Source organism: Cyanistes caeruleus, chromosome 12 (genome assembly GCF_971803275.1).
Source record: "Cyanistes caeruleus chromosome 12, bCyaCae1.hap1.1, whole genome shotgun sequence".
NCBI classification, from domain to species: Eukaryota; Metazoa; Chordata; class Aves; order Passeriformes; family Paridae; genus Cyanistes; species Cyanistes caeruleus.
The window spans coordinates 1,628,920-1,645,873 of NC_141712.1; the positions used below are offsets into that span (position 1 = coordinate 1,628,920).

The 16,954-nt window shown below is 42.6% G+C and overlaps 1 protein-coding gene and 1 long non-coding RNA gene across 5 annotated transcripts in view; one reads left to right on the top strand and one right to left on the bottom strand.

Moving 5' to 3' along the window:
• Positions 1-15,202, top strand: part of BEAN1 (brain expressed associated with NEDD4 1) — a 56,137-nt gene extending 40,935 nt beyond the window's left edge. For 3 of the 4 annotated variants that reach the window (XM_086847652.1, XM_086847653.1, XM_023934997.2), the window contains one exon: positions 10,758-13,199. In XM_086847652.1, coding sequence (XP_086703778.1) covers positions 10,758-11,013 — 256 coding nt within the window. In that variant the 3' untranslated portion in view covers positions 11,014-13,199. Of the gene's footprint in view, positions 1-10,757; positions 13,200-13,621; positions 13,718-14,356 lie in introns of those variants that run through there. The other variant, XR_015275409.1, reaches the window with a different exon arrangement.
• LOC111934826 (uncharacterized) lies at positions 84-16,916 on the bottom strand. Its single transcript, XR_015275410.1, has 5 exons — positions 16,194-16,916; positions 9,720-9,823; positions 8,372-8,473; positions 7,560-7,734; positions 84-3,986 (listed from the first exon to the last, which is right to left on the bottom strand). It is a non-coding gene; the product is annotated as an uncharacterized LOC111934826 (long non-coding RNA).
• Positions 16,917-16,954: the final 38 nt, after the last annotated feature.

Here is a 16,954-nt window from a genome sequence, read left to right on the forward strand (position 1 = left end):
GAATTACTTACAATCATCTTTCTTTGAAAGAAATGCATTTACAAGTCAAAGTTTTGAAGTCAAAAATAAACTTACCCCAAGAACTTCCACATTACATTTATTACTGACCTTGAGAGTGTTCAGATCAGAGGAAACAGAAAAACAGAAAAACAAATTCCAGAAATTACACAGCAGCTCCTAAATTGTGTGCCCACATTCACAGGGTACAGGAAGAGCCTCATGAGCCACAGGAGCTGCACTTTGGGCACCTTGAGGTCCAGAAATGAAGGAATTCAGTTACTCCCAGCAATGAACCAACAGAAATCATTTTGAGCAGAACATCACTTCAAGCTTTCTCTAGTGCTGTGCCTTACAAACAGCTGTTGAACAGCCATGCCCCCACTTTCTATTTCTTTTTTTTTCTTCCTTTTAAGCAGACTCTGGTTTGAGTTAAACCACAATAAGACCAGCCCTTTTCTGACTGTGATACAGAGCAACTCAGCACTGTGAGCACACCAGGACCTTTGCTTTATTTATTCTATGCATGTTCTACAAGCAGCCTGTTATGTATTACCAACTCATCCTATATAACAAATGGGCTTTCAGGGATTGTGTAAATATTTTAGCAGAATGCTCACATGTGAAAAGTTACTCCGAGCATGGTATCTAAATGTGTAGAACTTCATATAAACCCACTTAGGAATTTAGGCTGGATTTTGGGCCCACACCCATGAGTCTTTATTAATAAAAGGCAGCCAGCTGACACCCAAGCAAGACTCGGAGTGGGCAGCTGGCCAGATTCCTGACAACAAACTGACAATATATTTCTTTAGCAGACAGATCAAGGATTATACCAAAGGATGCTGCCATTTGCAGCTTGAAACATGCACAGGGAAGATTTTTCCATCACTCTGGAGTTCTGTTTGAAGGAGATATGAGACACAGGATAGCACAGATTATTCTCATTTTTCTGTAACAAGCCTGGCAAGGGTTAATTATCTTGTGTCCTACCTGTTCTCAGAATCATTTTGGGACAGATAAAGCTCTCCAGCCCTTGCCTTCTCCTGGGCAGGGATTCCCTGCTGGGCTGAATGGACTGAGGGCCCAGGATCCACTCTGCACACACAGGAAAACACTGCTCATCGTAATTACAGGTCCAAAGGTCATTGTCAGTGGCTGTTGTCTCACTGCTACTGCAGTTAAATATTCTAGAAAAAGTTGCTTGGGCAAATCATCAAAATCGTACTAAATTTTATATCTTAGCAACACAACTTGGGGAACTTCAGGGAAAGCAGATGGCTGAAAACAAAGCTACATGGAGAATTTGAAACTTGCTATTATTGCATTCTCCAGACCATTGTAACTGTTCAGAAAAGCACTGGGTGAGAGGCACTGTCTGAATTACTGAATTATGTAAAGCCTGAAAAATTCCTGTACATCTTCCTTTATATTCTTCTGCATGGTATAACACTGCAGTGTCTATTTTTAATTAGTAGAGCATGGAGATTATTTGAAAGCTGACTGTCAGACATGGTCTGTAAGCAAAAATAAGACATGCCTGACCTTGTGCATTTAAAATATTAACTCCCTTGGATCAATCTCATTGCATATGATAATATTTTGAAGAGTAGGCTTACTGAAACGCAGCACTGCCTAAATGAATGTAATTCCTCCTATTAATTCCTGGAGGGCAAGATGTAATTTAAAGCTAAACTAGCATGGCCAAAAGCTAATAATGCAGCTGTGGCATCAGCAGAACAGAAATGAAGAGCAGCAAGGAAAGTAACTGCACTGGTAAATAACTTTTAAAAATCTTTGAAGTGAGAGAGTTCAGTGAGTTAAAAACAGTGGGTGCTGCCAGGATAATTTTCTTTATCCTGGTGCTGGCAGAGCCTGCAAGGCCACCTGCAGCCCAGCAGGCAGCCAGGAGTGTGCAGCCCAGGGCTCCTCACACCATTCCTGCCAGACCACACTCCAGAAATTCAGTAGAAAGCACAACACCTTTATTTGGCCAAGAGGTGGTTAGTCTAGAATGGATTAGGTAGATTTTAGAGCTGAGCTTTAAAACACAAAACGAGTGGAAAGGGGATTTAAGGGGAAGGCTGATGAAACAGAAGAGTCAGTGCCCATGTCTGTGGCTGAGGAAGAGCTCCCTGTTCAGGCCTGCCCTGACTTCCTGCTCTCCAGCTGGAAGTCAAATAACACTGTTTATATAAAACACTATTTATAGAAAAAATGTTATTGGTAAATTAATCTTTGAAAAATGCCTTGGGATATTAATATTTGCCCTGATCTCTAAATCACAAATTTCATTTGAGACTCAATCTGATTGTCCCCACAGACACTTCCACTAACCCCTTTCTTGCATTAGATTTAGAGGGATGCCAGGCATGGAATTTTGTCATTAGCCTGCTGTAGTTGCAGGATGGTTACAGAGAAGCCATTTGGTCAATTTGTTTTGACAGCCCAAAATATACAGTGCTGCTATCCATAAACATCCCTTTAGGACAGTTAATGGCTTTTTAATGAATCTCAGATCTGTGCTAGCATCTGTCACATTGATTTTACATGGGTGTAGATGGGAAATAGAAAAACAAAATACAGGGGGCATGAACCAAACACTTTCAGAATATGAGGGGTTTGTATTTCAGAGCATATTTCTGATATGTACAGATACTTGCAGTAGGGCTGGAAGTTCATGTTTCATAGTCTGTGTCACCAGACATGGCAAAGTTTCTAAGAAACTCAGTCTGAGAAAGATGGTCCAAGTGATCTCCCAACAATTCCAAACCACAGAATTCTAATCCCCTCACATGAGAAAACTGAATACATCCAACCAACACAGAATACAAGCACAATCTCCCTGCCACATCTTACCTATCATCATGGTCAATATGGCTTGGAAAGAAACACTGGAAAGCCTGTAAATCAAATATTTGCCATTTTGTTCAACATTCACTGTGCTGGTGTGAATAAAATCACGCTGTTGGCACTGTGGGGATAAAATCTTTATAGACAAAATCATGAGCTTTTGTTCACTGAGCTGAGTTATTTGCAACACATTCCTAGTGAGCATTGCTAATTATCTTCTTACAAATATGTAGTAAGAAAGCTGGTTAAAAATGAGTTGAGCCCACATGTTTGAAATGGATTTAATTACAGTACCAAGCAAAGTCCAAGTAAATTTAAAATTATTGCATTTTCTTTAGGAGAGCCAATAAAATCCAAGCAATGAGGAGATTTCACAGCAGGAAAGGGATTTTATAAACTTCCCACCTTGTGTCCAGGGAAAATGCATCTCACCCCACTGTATAAGTGCTTTTTCACTCCTTAGTGATTGGATATCAGTGTATGTAGAGAGCTTTAGGCAACCAAGATTATTGCCTTTTGCATCTGAGACTCGTGTCTAACACAGAACATCCCTGAGGAATGACTGCTCAGGGGGGTGCAGGGATTTACCTTCAGGAATGGTTTTCATGGAAGCCACAGAAATGCTCTCCATACTTCACACTGAATGTTCCCCACAGGGCACACGAAGATAAAAAACATTCAGCCCCTCTATCCCAGTATTCATATTAAATTACATTGTGTGAGGGTTTGTTTGTGGGCTCACTCTTCCTCAGCTGCTCACCCTGCCTAATCTACACAGGATTTGTTCTAGAGAAAATGATCTTGTTTAGGCTTGATAAATCCCAGTATTCTCAACAGCCATGTTCAGCCTGCATTGTTTAAATGGGGAAATCAATTTTAAAATTACTTTTAAATGGGAAAAGGAAATGCTCCTGTATTAAAGTAGTCACTAATTTCCCTTTAAATAGGTATTTTTAAAATAGTCCTACTTAAGGGACTTGCTTTTTTAAGACATTCTTTCCCATCCTCCACTTCTGAAGATGCAAGTTAGCCAAGCCAGCCTCCTGGATTTTCTTGAAAGGCAGAATTAGGCTCTCAGGGAATTGACATAAAATCTTGCTATCTTGTGCTGTATTCCTTTGCCAAGGCCTGTTTTCCTGAGAGCAAACCAAGTGAGGAGCTTTTGCCACATTACAATGACAGCAAAGCATGAGATAGACATTTGGGGTTAAGTTCAGCTCTTACTTCAATAGCCCCACTGAGATTTTCAGTTAGTAAGTAAAAAATACTGGAAATATGACAGGTTTCTAAGTCCATTAGATATCATGACATGAGCTAAAACTCTCAGTTCCTTTAACTCCAAATTCCAAACACTCTAAAGCCCCTCCCTTCACATCCCACCACTGTTCCTCATCAGTATTAGGGATAAAAACAAGTAAATTCCCAATTATTCTGGCCAACTTCTTATTTCAAGCTTAACTTTGTTTACAGCCATTTTATGAGTTTATTTCTTGACTTTTCTATTCCTCTTAAACATCCACACCTTTCTCTTTTTTTCTTGTCTTTGTAGTCAGAAATGCTCTCACACCTCAGCCTATGTGTTGGGAGGCTGAGGCACAGAATTCCCTTTGCTTTCTGTCATCAAAAATATCTCTGGGAGGCTGCACCTTCTGACCAGCCTCTCTTTACACCTGCCCCAGTTCCATTCTGGAGGTGCAAATTATTGCTGCATAAGAAACAGCCAGCAGCAGTGAAAGCAGCAACACCTGATGGAAGGGAAGCACCAAGGGTTTCTAACCAGAAATCTGCAGTGCCATGCAGGGCAGCCAAAGCTTAAAGCTGTCAAATCTTTGATGACTGTGCTTAGAAAACAAGGAGTATTTCTCTCTGATTTCCCCATTGCCAGACTTTCTGTTGCATCTTGCAGCCAATATTTCCTTCACCTGCTCAGAATTCATTTCTGGAACAATTAAACTAAAGCCCTTTCTAGGAATGTGATCTTGTCAAATGGAAAACTTCCTCAAACATCAGCAGGTTCTGGTGACATGCAAGAATTGGTGGTGGTGTTTAGAATCCAGTTTGTGGATTAACTCCATGGCTTGGGAAGCTACAAATTTTTATTTATCTTAAATGATTCTTGTTACTCAACCAGTACCCAGCATCCTTTACTGTATAATGCTTACAGAAATCCAGAGACCAAACACTGCTGATGACCAAGCTGTTCTTACTGTGTATAAAATTATGCCAGGCTGAATTATATCATATGAAATCTTCATCCTAAAATGACTTGTTTTATTTTAAACATTTATTTCAATCATTTAAAGATGGACAATTATGATGAAACTGCATTATATTGGTTTCAAATTTTATGTGAAATATTTTCTCATGAAAACAGTTTACACTGAATTTCATTTTTCCTCTTTAATATTTATCCATCAAAGTCATAACTTCCTCAAGATTATCTTGACACAGAGTGCAGAACAAACATGCAGCCTTTCAGTGCTCATTAACACAAAGTGTCCTATTGTAGTTCTGAGGAATTGGAAATTCCAGAAATAACTATGAACAGAAAAAAAGACAGAAAAATTCTGAATTCCACCTTTCCTGTCTCTTCAATGATTAAGTTATTTAAGCCCTAGATGTTTTCTTGAACAATACTTTGGGTTTTACTATTGAAAAACATTAAAATAAATATTTATATAAATATCAAATTGATATCTCAAATTGAAAGTGTCAGGATCAAAAATAAACCTAGGAAAATATCCTGGCTCATGACATATGTCACTAGAGGAGCATTTCTGCCAAAACTGATACATTTCCTCATGGTAATAATAAATCACCAAAGAAAATATATATTCTAGGAAAACATTCCTCAAAGGAAACCTAGACAGATTTCCAGGATGCTCTCCTACAAACCTGGCTGTGAGCAAATTGTGCCATCACAGAAGGCAGAGTTCAGCTCATGCCTACATGGGTATCAAACATATCATTATTTTTTTCATCTGAACCTTCTTGTAGAGAGTTACAGCACAATTGTTCTAATTTCAGCTTTTCTGTTAGGTAACAACATCATCTAAACATCCTCTGTGCTGTTTCGTCACAGCTCCAACCTGTCAGCACTTGGATGTTCCACATTCAGGGGTTCTGTTTGCCATTTTCAAAAGAACACCAGCAGGTCACCAGGAAATTTGAAACAGTGCAACAGGAGCAATTTTAGCAGTCAGAACGTACCACAAATGAGTGAACCATGAGACATCTATTGCACAAAGAATTCTTCATTCCCAGCTCTGCCTTTTTTCACTTGTTATTTGCATCTTAAAAAATTTCTGTCAGCAGAACCTTCTTCCTGCCCCAGAGAGGGGCTCCTGGTTTATGAGTGACAGCCAGTTAAAGAAGCTCTTTGGGCTTTCCCTGGCAACAATCCCATCCTAATACTGCAATGAGACCCAACAAATTCACAAAGTTATTGCCCCTCCTGCCACACTCAACAAGGTCAGCTTGGAGGGCTGACCATTAATTCCCCATGGAGTTAATCCACAAACTGGATTCTAAACACCACCACCAATTCTTGCATGTCACCAGAACCTGCTGATGTTTGAGGAAGTTTTCCATTTGACAAGATCACATTCCTAGAAAGGGCTTTAGTTTAATTGTTCCAGAAATGAATTCTGAGCAGGTGAAGGAAATATTGGCTGCAAGATGCAACAGAAAGTCTGGCAATGGGGAAATCAGAGAGAAATACTCCTTGTTTTCTAAGCACAGTCATCAAAGATTTGACAGCTTTAAGCTTTGGCTGCCCTGCATGGCACTGCAGATTTCTGGTTAGAAACCCTTGGTGCTTCCCTTCCATCAGGTGTTGCTGCTTTCACTGCTGCTGGCTGTTTCTTATTCAGTTTGGAGAGCTGCTGCCGTTTTGGAGGACCATTCCCCTTTCTTCAAATCACATTTATGTGCAGTAGGATGCTCACAGACATCAGCTTTCCTTGCTTTTCCTAGGGAAATTATCCCTTAAAAAATCAATAGTGTGTCTACAACAGCTGTGCAGATATAATAATAAAAACCAAAGCAGAAAGCAGCAGAGTTCATGGTCAGCACCCCTTCCTTCTCATCACTGCCTGCTGATACTGAACCTCCAGATAATACAAGTTTTAGAAAGCAGTGGATTAAAGTGGATTCACCACAAGAACTGCAGCCAAGGGTGTTTTCAGGGCTAGTATCCACAAGATGCAGTGTAATGAGTTCCTGTGCTCCATTATTTATGGTATTGTAACACAACACTTTCCAAAGGCATTTGCTTTCCTGTCTAAAACGATTTTCCTGTGAGTGCTGTAGTGAACTTCAAGCCTGAGTTACTTTTTACATGTCCAATATATTCACAGAAGTGAATCTGACAGATAAAATGGAACTATTGTGGCGGCTTTTGTAAAAGATGGAACATGTATTTTTGTTTTTCCACTTCATGGTCCTGCATTGTCAGTTGCAAAACATAGATATTTATAAATATTTATTTATATTTTATAATATTATTTATTTATAAAATATATAATACATTATAATATATTAATATATTAATATATAATATTTATAAAATAATTTATATATTGTATTTATATATTTATACATGTTTATACATATTTATATTATCTTAATTATATTTATAAATATTTATATGCAAACATATAAATGCACCTATACCCACTCATAGATAAGTACACACACACATTACAAACCTCTTTGTGGGTATCACTCCTTTAGCAGTTCCTGAGGTTGCAGTTTGATGATTTCTGCCTGTGAGCTGCAGTCTCAGATCTCCCCTCTTCATCTCTCCCCCATTTCCACTTCTCTGGTGTTCCTGGTGCCCCCAACTAAACTGGGAGCTTCTGAGGCAGCCAAACCAGGAGAAATCTGGCCCAGAAAAAACACACACATAAAATAAAAAACCAAACCAAGACAAACCTCCCAACCTCCCCACACCTGCCACCACCCCCAAATCTTTTTGCCTGTTTAGGTCCAGATTGGGGATCAGGGTTTGGTTTAAAATGATAGTAAGGATTTTGTCCAGCATCCCTCACATCAATATTTGCTACTTACCTGCAAGAAATTATTGCTATTGTAATTTTTTCTAAATAATCCTTCAAATCTTTTGAGGAATGGTTTTTCCAAACACCACCACACGTGGACAGTGGGTGCCTGTCCAACTGGGTATTATTTCTTAAAATACTTGCTTAGATTCTCTAATAAAAAAGATCTTGTAAAATCATGTAAGTTTACATATTAAAGTCTCCTCGAAGGAGAGACTGCAAAAGAAAATTCTTGCTTGTAGAGTTGATAATGTATTATTTGTCCTACAGGAATGCCTCTATTACAGCAGTCAGAAAGCACAACCAAAGTACTAAAGCTGTTAAACAGACGGGAAAAAAATCCCACCTCAATACAAACAAGGAAAAACAAAAACCCCAAACAAACAAAAAAATAAAATTAAAACCCTACAAAACATTTGGAAATGAAGGAAATAATATCAAGTTGAAATCTCTTTTATGACCTTAATTCATGTTCATTCTGCCCTCATTAGGGAGTGCTAGGAACCTTATCTGCAGAAACAGAGCAGGAGCTGTTTGCAATGTCAGTTCTACAGGCAAAGATCCTGTGCACAGAAAAGAACACAGGAAATGAACATCAAGATCATAAACTAATAACAAAATACAAAAAGCTATTACAAAAACATATTACAAAAACTATTTGAATTATTTGGAATTCTCTCTGTGGCCACAACAATCTGTAGGCACAGCTGTGAAGCTGCCAAAAAGCTGTTTAATTGAAAGTCTGGCATGTGTTTTTTACTATCTTACTCAGTTTTTAAAATGTGATCTTAATTGCAAAAAATGAGGGGGAAGAACATTACTTGCTTCTGGAGAAAAAGATTGTTATTTTTATCCATCATATGTATGAAGGATAAAATGCCCTAACACAAATACATTGATATTTGAAATTAAACACTAAAATGCCAACTCTTTAATACCATAATTCACACCCATTTACTTGACCCTTAAAATCTCCTTCGCAAGGGATCATTTCCCTGTTTATGCCAGCCTGCAGTTCAGTTCTACAAAGCTGAGCTGTGGTCCAGGAAAGGCATCAAATTAAACCCAAGGCAGAGGAATCATCTGTAGATGATCAGGTAACAGCAGCAAGAAACAGTTCCCACTGTGCCCATTTTTCCTTTAGGTCAGTGCCAGATTTCCCAGAAGCTTCTTCCCTTTTGTGTCTTGGCAGAAGGATTCCAAATTTTCCACCTTGAAACTCACTTACTGTGGGCTTTTCTGAATGGAAACTTTCCCCCTGTGCTAACAGACCCAGTAAGAGCTCTCTGTTAGCCTGATTAAGTCAGTCAAAACCTGAGGTGAGATTTGAAATAAATTCACTGGGCTTTGGGTCAGCAAAATGTAAATTAAGTAAAGATGCAGCTCATAGGAATCCTGCAAGAAGTGGCTGTTCCTTTTCCCTCATGGAGCTCAAGGAGAGTGGAGGACATCAGCTCCTCAATCTCTGACTGAGGTCTAAGAACTTTTCAAAGACTACCATGTATGTTTGAAAGCCTCAGTGTGTTCAGTAGAGGCTGGAGCGACATCTTTTCCACTTGCTGTAAAAAAAAAAAAACAATTCTATTTCCTAACATGCTGGGACTTTCTGAAATATCTAGCAGCCCTATTCAGGATTTTCAGAACAGGCTTAGGGTCTTAAATATTATTTTCTGATAGGGAAATCAAAATTTTCTAGTCTGAATTTAATGCCATTGTCCTGATGAATATAAAAGTAAGATGAAATGGAGGTGAAAACCACCCATGGATATTTGAGTTTAGTTATGTAGCACTCTGATTTCACTTTCTTACCTCTCCCTTCTCCAAGAACCATTTCCATCACCCAGCCTGGGGTTTGGGAGCTTGGTTTAGCCTGGCAGTAACACAGGTCCAGGGGCACAGTGTGTGCCTGCAGTCTGCTGAGAAAACACATGCTCAATATCCCAGTTTTCAGGAAATATCCCAGATCTTAATTGCTCTGCAGTTAGTGCAGCTGAGGAAATAGGTTCTTAATTTGTCTGGCTCCAGCAGAAATGTTTTTCAGGTTAACTCAGTAGGGAAAGGTTTGTTTATTTTTTTTTTGACAGGAAACATTCCCTTCAGGATTTGATTTCAAATGATCCTGGAATGGTTAAGTAGCAGCCACAAAGCAGGTGTACCATTTAAGATGATGATGTTGTGACTCTTTATCTCTCCTGCCTGTAGCCAGGGAGCACAGGGCAGAGGCAGGAGGGAACAGTTTCCCTCTTGTGCAGGGCACAGACAGAACCACAAATCCTGGCTGCAGCCAAGCTGGCTGTCCATGGAAAGCCCAGCTGCCCTGCACTGCTGCTCCTTTGGAGGAACAGGATCTGTGCCCAGTCCCAGAGTGAGCAGCACGAGCCTGTCCAGGTTATCCAGCACAGCTCTGCAGCTCAGCAAGGAATCCTGCTGCCCCTTCCACCCCGACTGCCCACCCGGGCAGCGCTGGCTGAGCTCCAGAGACAGCACAGAGGAATCATCTGCTAGAGACTCCAGCACGAGCTCCCCAGACCTCATTCCACAACTGAAACAGCAGCACCTCCTCCTTTCCCCCACGCTTTTCTAACCTGGCTCTGACAGGCAGGAACGGGCCAGGAGTGAGCACTGGCTGCACTGCACTTCGGCACTGCACCTCAGGGATTATCTCTGGGTGCTTTTGAGTGCTACGTTCTTGAGTGTCTGACATGGCAGGGTCAGCAAGGATGTGAGCTGAGGAATAAAACACCAGACACTCGTTTTCTTCTCACTTTACTTGCCTCTGTTATGCTGAAATAATGTACTGTGGCGTTTTTCCTGGGAATCTAATGAACATTTCTTTTTTTCTTTCAGCTACGACGAATGTGTGGGGCCAGGAGCGACACAAATATATATTCCCACAGATGATCCCCCCCCATATTCCCTTACGGACCCTTGCCAAAGAAATGAAATACCTATAAATATCTGTAACAGCCAGGAAGAGGAAGCAGCAGCTGGGACTGCAGGACAGGCTGCACATTCTGCAGTGAGGCTGCAGGACTTGCAGCAGCCCATCTCGGTGATCTCCCAGTGCGGAGGCTGCTCCCCCATCCGGGACAGTGGGGTGTGAGCACACCTGCTCCAACAGAAACATGGAACATTCTCCCACTGGCCATCAGACCCCAAACCTTGTCAATGAAAGTGGCTCCTTCCTTCAATTCTTCTGAAGAATTCAGACCAATGGAAGAATAAAACCTCTGGAAGTTTTACTAATTTTCTACCTTTAAACAGGGATACAATGGGATTTTTTTTTACAGTGAATTTTGCAAGTTTACCTAAATTTCCCTGTTTGTGCTTCAAAGTGTTCCATGGCATCACACAGCTTAAAAGAGCAGCAGACATGCAGTGCATCTGACCTTTTTGAAGCATTGCAAAACCCATTGAAATCAGCCACTCATAAAGAAGAGAAATGTTATCCAGTCAAGCCTACTTGTTGATTTTATGACACTTTGCATGTTTTAGAACGAAGGTAAAAGAAGAGCATTTTGTTGTCATTGTAGGTGTCACTAGTACATCTCATTCGGTGTATTGAAAACAAAGCATTTTTAAATAACTCTTTGTCTAACTATGTGTTTCTGTAGGCAAAGCACTGCCTAAAAAGGAAAAGATTATCATCAGTGTCATGTAGAAGCAACAGAAAAAAAGAATAATATTATTTTACTATTCACATTATTCCTTTGGTAGCAGGCTTTCCAGAGCATTGCAAAGCAGGCTCAGAAGCAACCATCCTCAAGTGGTGGAGAGGTGGCAGCAGGTCCCCGAAGTGCAGAGGCTGCAGTGCAGCTGTGCAGGCTGGAGCTGCGTGTTCTTCACGGGCCCTGCTGTAACCAGGGGACGGCACAGGAATCCCAGAGGGCGCCTCAGGCCGATTCCCACACACGGCTGCACTTCCAGGCACAAAGCAGTGTCTTGTTCCGTAAGGAGCCCGGGTGTTCCCGTGTGCCCACGGTGACCTCCAGAACTGTGTGTGATGCAAATGAGAGACTGCGCTGGGCAGGAACAGAACAGCTCTGAGCCCAACTTTGAGAGAAGGGACCTGGAAAAAGAACCCAACGAGTGAGCCCAGGACACTCGGATGGGAGTCCGAGGGTTCCCAGCCGTGTGCCAGGGCACTGAGAGCTGGGCTGGGAGTTCAGGCACAGCAGGGTCAGGGCACGGCAGCAGCCCAGGGACTGCCGGGGCTGCACTCGGGGCTCCCACGGAGCCTCCCCTGCAGCAGCCCGGCCAGAGGAGCCCGAGTGTGGCACCGAGGGGTCCCGGAACGGGCTCTGGGGCGGGCAGGGCAGCGGGGACCCCGACACTCGTGGGCTCCCCTTGCTCCTTTTCCCCTCCCGGGGCCGCTGGCCAAGGCTGCCAGGGCTGGAGACGCGTTTGAAACACAACACATCCCCTGAGCTTGTGTCCGGTCACCCCGAGCTGGGCAGGAGCCGCCTGGGGGACACAAAGATCTGCTTCCCCCCATTCCTTTTTACAGCCCAGCAAAAAAAAAGTTGCAATATGCAGACTATAGGCCAGCCCTGAAATCCAGCAATAGGCGGCCAAGGAGCCTCAAATACAGTTCAGATCCTGTTGTTCATTTTTGCCTGGAAAGTCCCATTCCCCATCTGAAATAGTCCCATGTCCCATCTGAAATAGTCCCATGTCCCATCTGAAATAGTCCCATTCCCCATCTGAAATAGTCCCATTCCCCATCTAAAATAGTCCCATTCCCCATCTAAAATAGTCCCATGTCCCATCTGAAATAGTCCCATTGCCCATCTGAAATAGTCCCATTCCCTATCTGAAATAGTCCCATGTCCCATCTGAAATAGTCCCATTGCCCATCTGAAATAGTCCCATTCCCCATCTGAAATAGTCCCATTCCCCATCTGAAATAGTCCCATTCCCTATCTGAAAGCTTCTGCGTGTCTGGCTGAGAACACACAACCCACAAGAGAGCAAGGAGAGCTCAACCCTTTGCTTTGCTTAGGACTTTCCCTTGAAAAACTCCTTTTCTGTGTTGTTTTGAAACGTGTTGCTGCAGGAAAGTTGAGCTCTTAGTTTGCACTCTACATTTTAAAGTCATTTTAAGTTCTGTGTCTAATGGAAACCCCCTGGGTGAGTCTGGGTGCTAGCAGGAAGCAGAAGTGACTGCCAGCACATCAACAGCAGGGATGGAGCTGCAGCCAGCCCTTGGGGCATTCACAAGCCTGGGATCCCTCTGGGACTAGGGACAGGAGCCAAGGAGCTGTGGCAGGGGAGCAGAGATATCACAGGCTCATCCCCAGGAAATTTCTTAGAGGCATTTTCACTAAAATACAAAAAAATAAAAAAAAAAAGTTTTTTACACTGAGAAAATGGACTTCATTTTCTAACCCCACTAAAGGATATGTAAAGCTGAGTACAGTAAATATATAATGGTGTTTTAAAGGAAGCAGCATCCAAATTATTAAAAGTGCATTTGGATTTTCTCTATATACTGAATAATTTTCAACTGTAATCATCATTCAACACTCCAAAGACTGACACAATTATAATTAATACTTAGATGGGAAGTAATTATATGATTCTTACTGCTATATAAATTATGCCATTACTGAGTCATATGCACATGATGAGATATAAGGTAAGCATGCAGTTTTTGCTAAGTAGATGACAGTAAATATGTATTTTGCTAAAATGAGACAATTCTTTTGCAGTTCAGCAAGATTTTCAATACTCTGAGTATAGTATACCCCAAAGAACAAAACTGCACCCTTTTGCATTGCAGAGCTGCTGGCAGGCATTGCTAGAAGGTAGGCTCTATTTCACATTTGTGTCTTTAACAAAAAGAACTGCTCCTTCCATAAAGTATTTGTTTAAACAGTTTTGTGGTATGCAAAGCACCCTGCAATGAGAGAAACAAACTCTACCCCACCTCTGAGGGCCAGAGATGCACAGAAGTGCCCCAGTCAGATTTCCTGGCAGGAGAATCAGAAGGGAGGGGAAGCACAGGGTGGTTTGTGCAGAACAGGATTTGCTTTCAGGGCTGGGTCTGCCTGCAGCTCCTGAGAAGGGCAAGGCTCTGGGACCTGCTTCCTTTGGGCTGCTGCTGGGGACGGCCAGGGGGAATCTAATGAACCCAGATTAGAAGGGAAATGTGATTTTTTTTTCCCCTGAAAGTGAGGCTGTTCTGCAGACAGGCACAGAGGGCTTTTCACACATGGCAGACACGTCACTACTCTGTTACTGATGCAACCCTTTGGTTTGGCTTTTAACCTTTTTAACAGGAATTTCCTGCCCTTCCACCAACTCTCTATCTGTGGTTTACAAAACAAGCTGACCTTAAGTAGACTTCTGATGAGAGTGGGAGATTTACATATTACCTCATGTTAGCAACGCATTGGTAAAATTATAGAAAACTAATCCAAGTCTTTCTTTCTTTCTTCCTTCAGTAGCAGTGAAGTGTCCCTGGCACTGTGCTCTGGGTTTGGCAGCATTCCTTACACACATCTGCCTGCTCCCTCTTGTGGCATGGACCACTCCATGAAATCCTGTCATCCTGTTACCACAGACTGATCCAAACAATCCCAGCTGCTGTCACACAGATATGGGAGCCAACCACAACATCCACATCCACACTGCAGCATTTTTCTAAGTTACCACTGAATACCTGGGTTATGTGATCCATTACAAACATACATAATTCAAAAACGAATTGTGAATTGAAGGCAGAGTGTACTGCCTTCTGTGGTATCTTACCACCATCACTTGAAGGAGTAGTTTAGCATTTTCTGCTCTTGTTAATCTTTTTAACTGAGTGATATCCAACAAAGCTGGGGGGAGGGGAAGCTTATAAATCCAAACAGACAGCACTAGAAAGAAAAAAATTAGCTATAAAACACTACAGAGAGAAGTTTGCAGCTCTGAAGCTACTCCAATAGCTACCAGTGCTACTACTGCAAGTGTTGAAACTCCTTGTAATGATACAGTAAGAACATGTTTTTGTTTCTTGAAAATATTGCAGATCTTGGATAAATCTCAACAAAGCTGGTTGTGATGTTGCTCTTGAGAAATTCAGATATTATCCTAAACCCTTGCATAATTCTAATACCAGTGCTGAAACCCAGGTTTAACACAGGCACTTGCTTTATTACATGAGTAAAATCAGAAAGAAAACTGGACATGCAACTTCTTGCTACATAACAACAACCCTGTATTTTTGTAGTCGTCTCTTCTGCTTCAATCTTTAGTACACTGATCTTATCCAGAACTTTTAGTAAAGAACACACACACACATATTTGGGTGTGCTTCTGTGCTTTTTATTTTACAACTCTGGAAGTAGCCATGATCGAGCAACTGCTGAGGAAGCAACACTGTGCTTCAGTCACTTGTATTTGGATTTTATCTTTGTTAGAAGGCACAGGGACACTCTGGGGGGCAAATCAGCATCCAAGCTTAAGAAGGACAGAGTCACATTACTGAAGTCAAGACACTGAAAATGGCAACGTGTCCTCAAGGGAAAAGATGAAAAGCCAGGAAATAATAGATCAATAATCCCAGAAATGTTAAAACAGAACATTTTTTAGCATAGCAAGGTGAGTAAAGATATATTTCCTGAATGGAGACTACATCAAACTGATCTAAGTGGTCTTGCTACAGCCTGACAAATGATTCCTCTCTTAAACTACAGAAATAATTTCTACATGAAATTATGACCATAGACTTCTGTGAATTAAAATAATAATCATGAGAGAATATTAATCAATTTTTGAAGTCACACGGGTGCACAACATCATGGTGGCCACAGGTGGTGAGTTGAAAATTCAGATTCCAAAAATCAAGATTAGAAAAACAGGTATGTTCTCCAGCTGCTGTATCCAACCTCCATTTAACCCCACTGCACCCGTCACCCCCACAGCAGACACAGATCTCATTTAACCCCACTGCAGGACACCCATCACCCCCACAGCAGACCCAGATCTCATTTAACCCCACATGCAGGACACTTGTCACCCCCACAGCAGACCCAGATCTCATTTAACCCCACTGCAGGACACCCATCACCCCCACAGCAGACCCAGATCTCATTTAACCCCACATGCAGGACACTTGTCACCCCCACAGCAGACACAGATCTCATTTAACCCCACTGCAGGACACTTGTCACCCCCACAGCAGACCCAGATCTCATTTAACCCCACTGCAGGACACTTGTCACCCCCACAGCAGACACAGATCTCATTTAACCCCACTGCAGGACACTTGTCACCCCCACAGCAGACACAAACCTCTTCCAGCTGTTGCCCAGCCCAGGGATGCAGAGGCAGCTTCAGCAGGCGGAACAGAACAGGCCCAGGGATCACACCTTGTCTCGGGGGTCTCCAGCGGGGTAGGCAGCAATTGCAATGGAAATGCTGTGTGCTTGGCTGACCTTTTAAAGGAAAGGGAAGACAGCCCCAAAAGGAACGGCCTGTTTGGGCAGGACTGAGCCCAAACTTTTCCCTGGGGAGAGGGAATTCCAGCTCTGGAAGATCGTGATCACCAACTCAGTGAGCACCCACTGCAAATGAACGGGCCCAGAGCCCAGTGCAGGGACAATCACCCCTGAGAGCCGACCAGCGTGAGACAACCAGCAAAGCGGGGTCTGAGTCCTAATCAACACAAAAATTATAGCGTTTGTGACCAACGAGGGCTGACGCCTCTGTTCAAGTGTACTAATAGTGTAAACTTCTGATGACCAAGGTGGTTTTGGTGGGTAACCAGAGCTCCCTGCTTTGTGCAAACCAGATTAAAATACGGAAACAGCGCCCCGTGGTGTGAGAATTGGCGCTGCGCTCCAGGGAGCTACCGACACCCCGAAACACCCTGGGGCTCTCCGGGCACAGCCGCCCCTCAGCGCCCCGGCCGCCACAATCCCCAAGCGCAGCCCGAGCCCTCACAGCCCTCCCGCCTTTCACTTTCGGTTCGCGGGGCTCCGCCCCCCGCCCTGACTGACGGCCGGGAGCACCAATGGCCGCCCGGCGCGCGGGCGGTGCCGGCCAATGGCGGC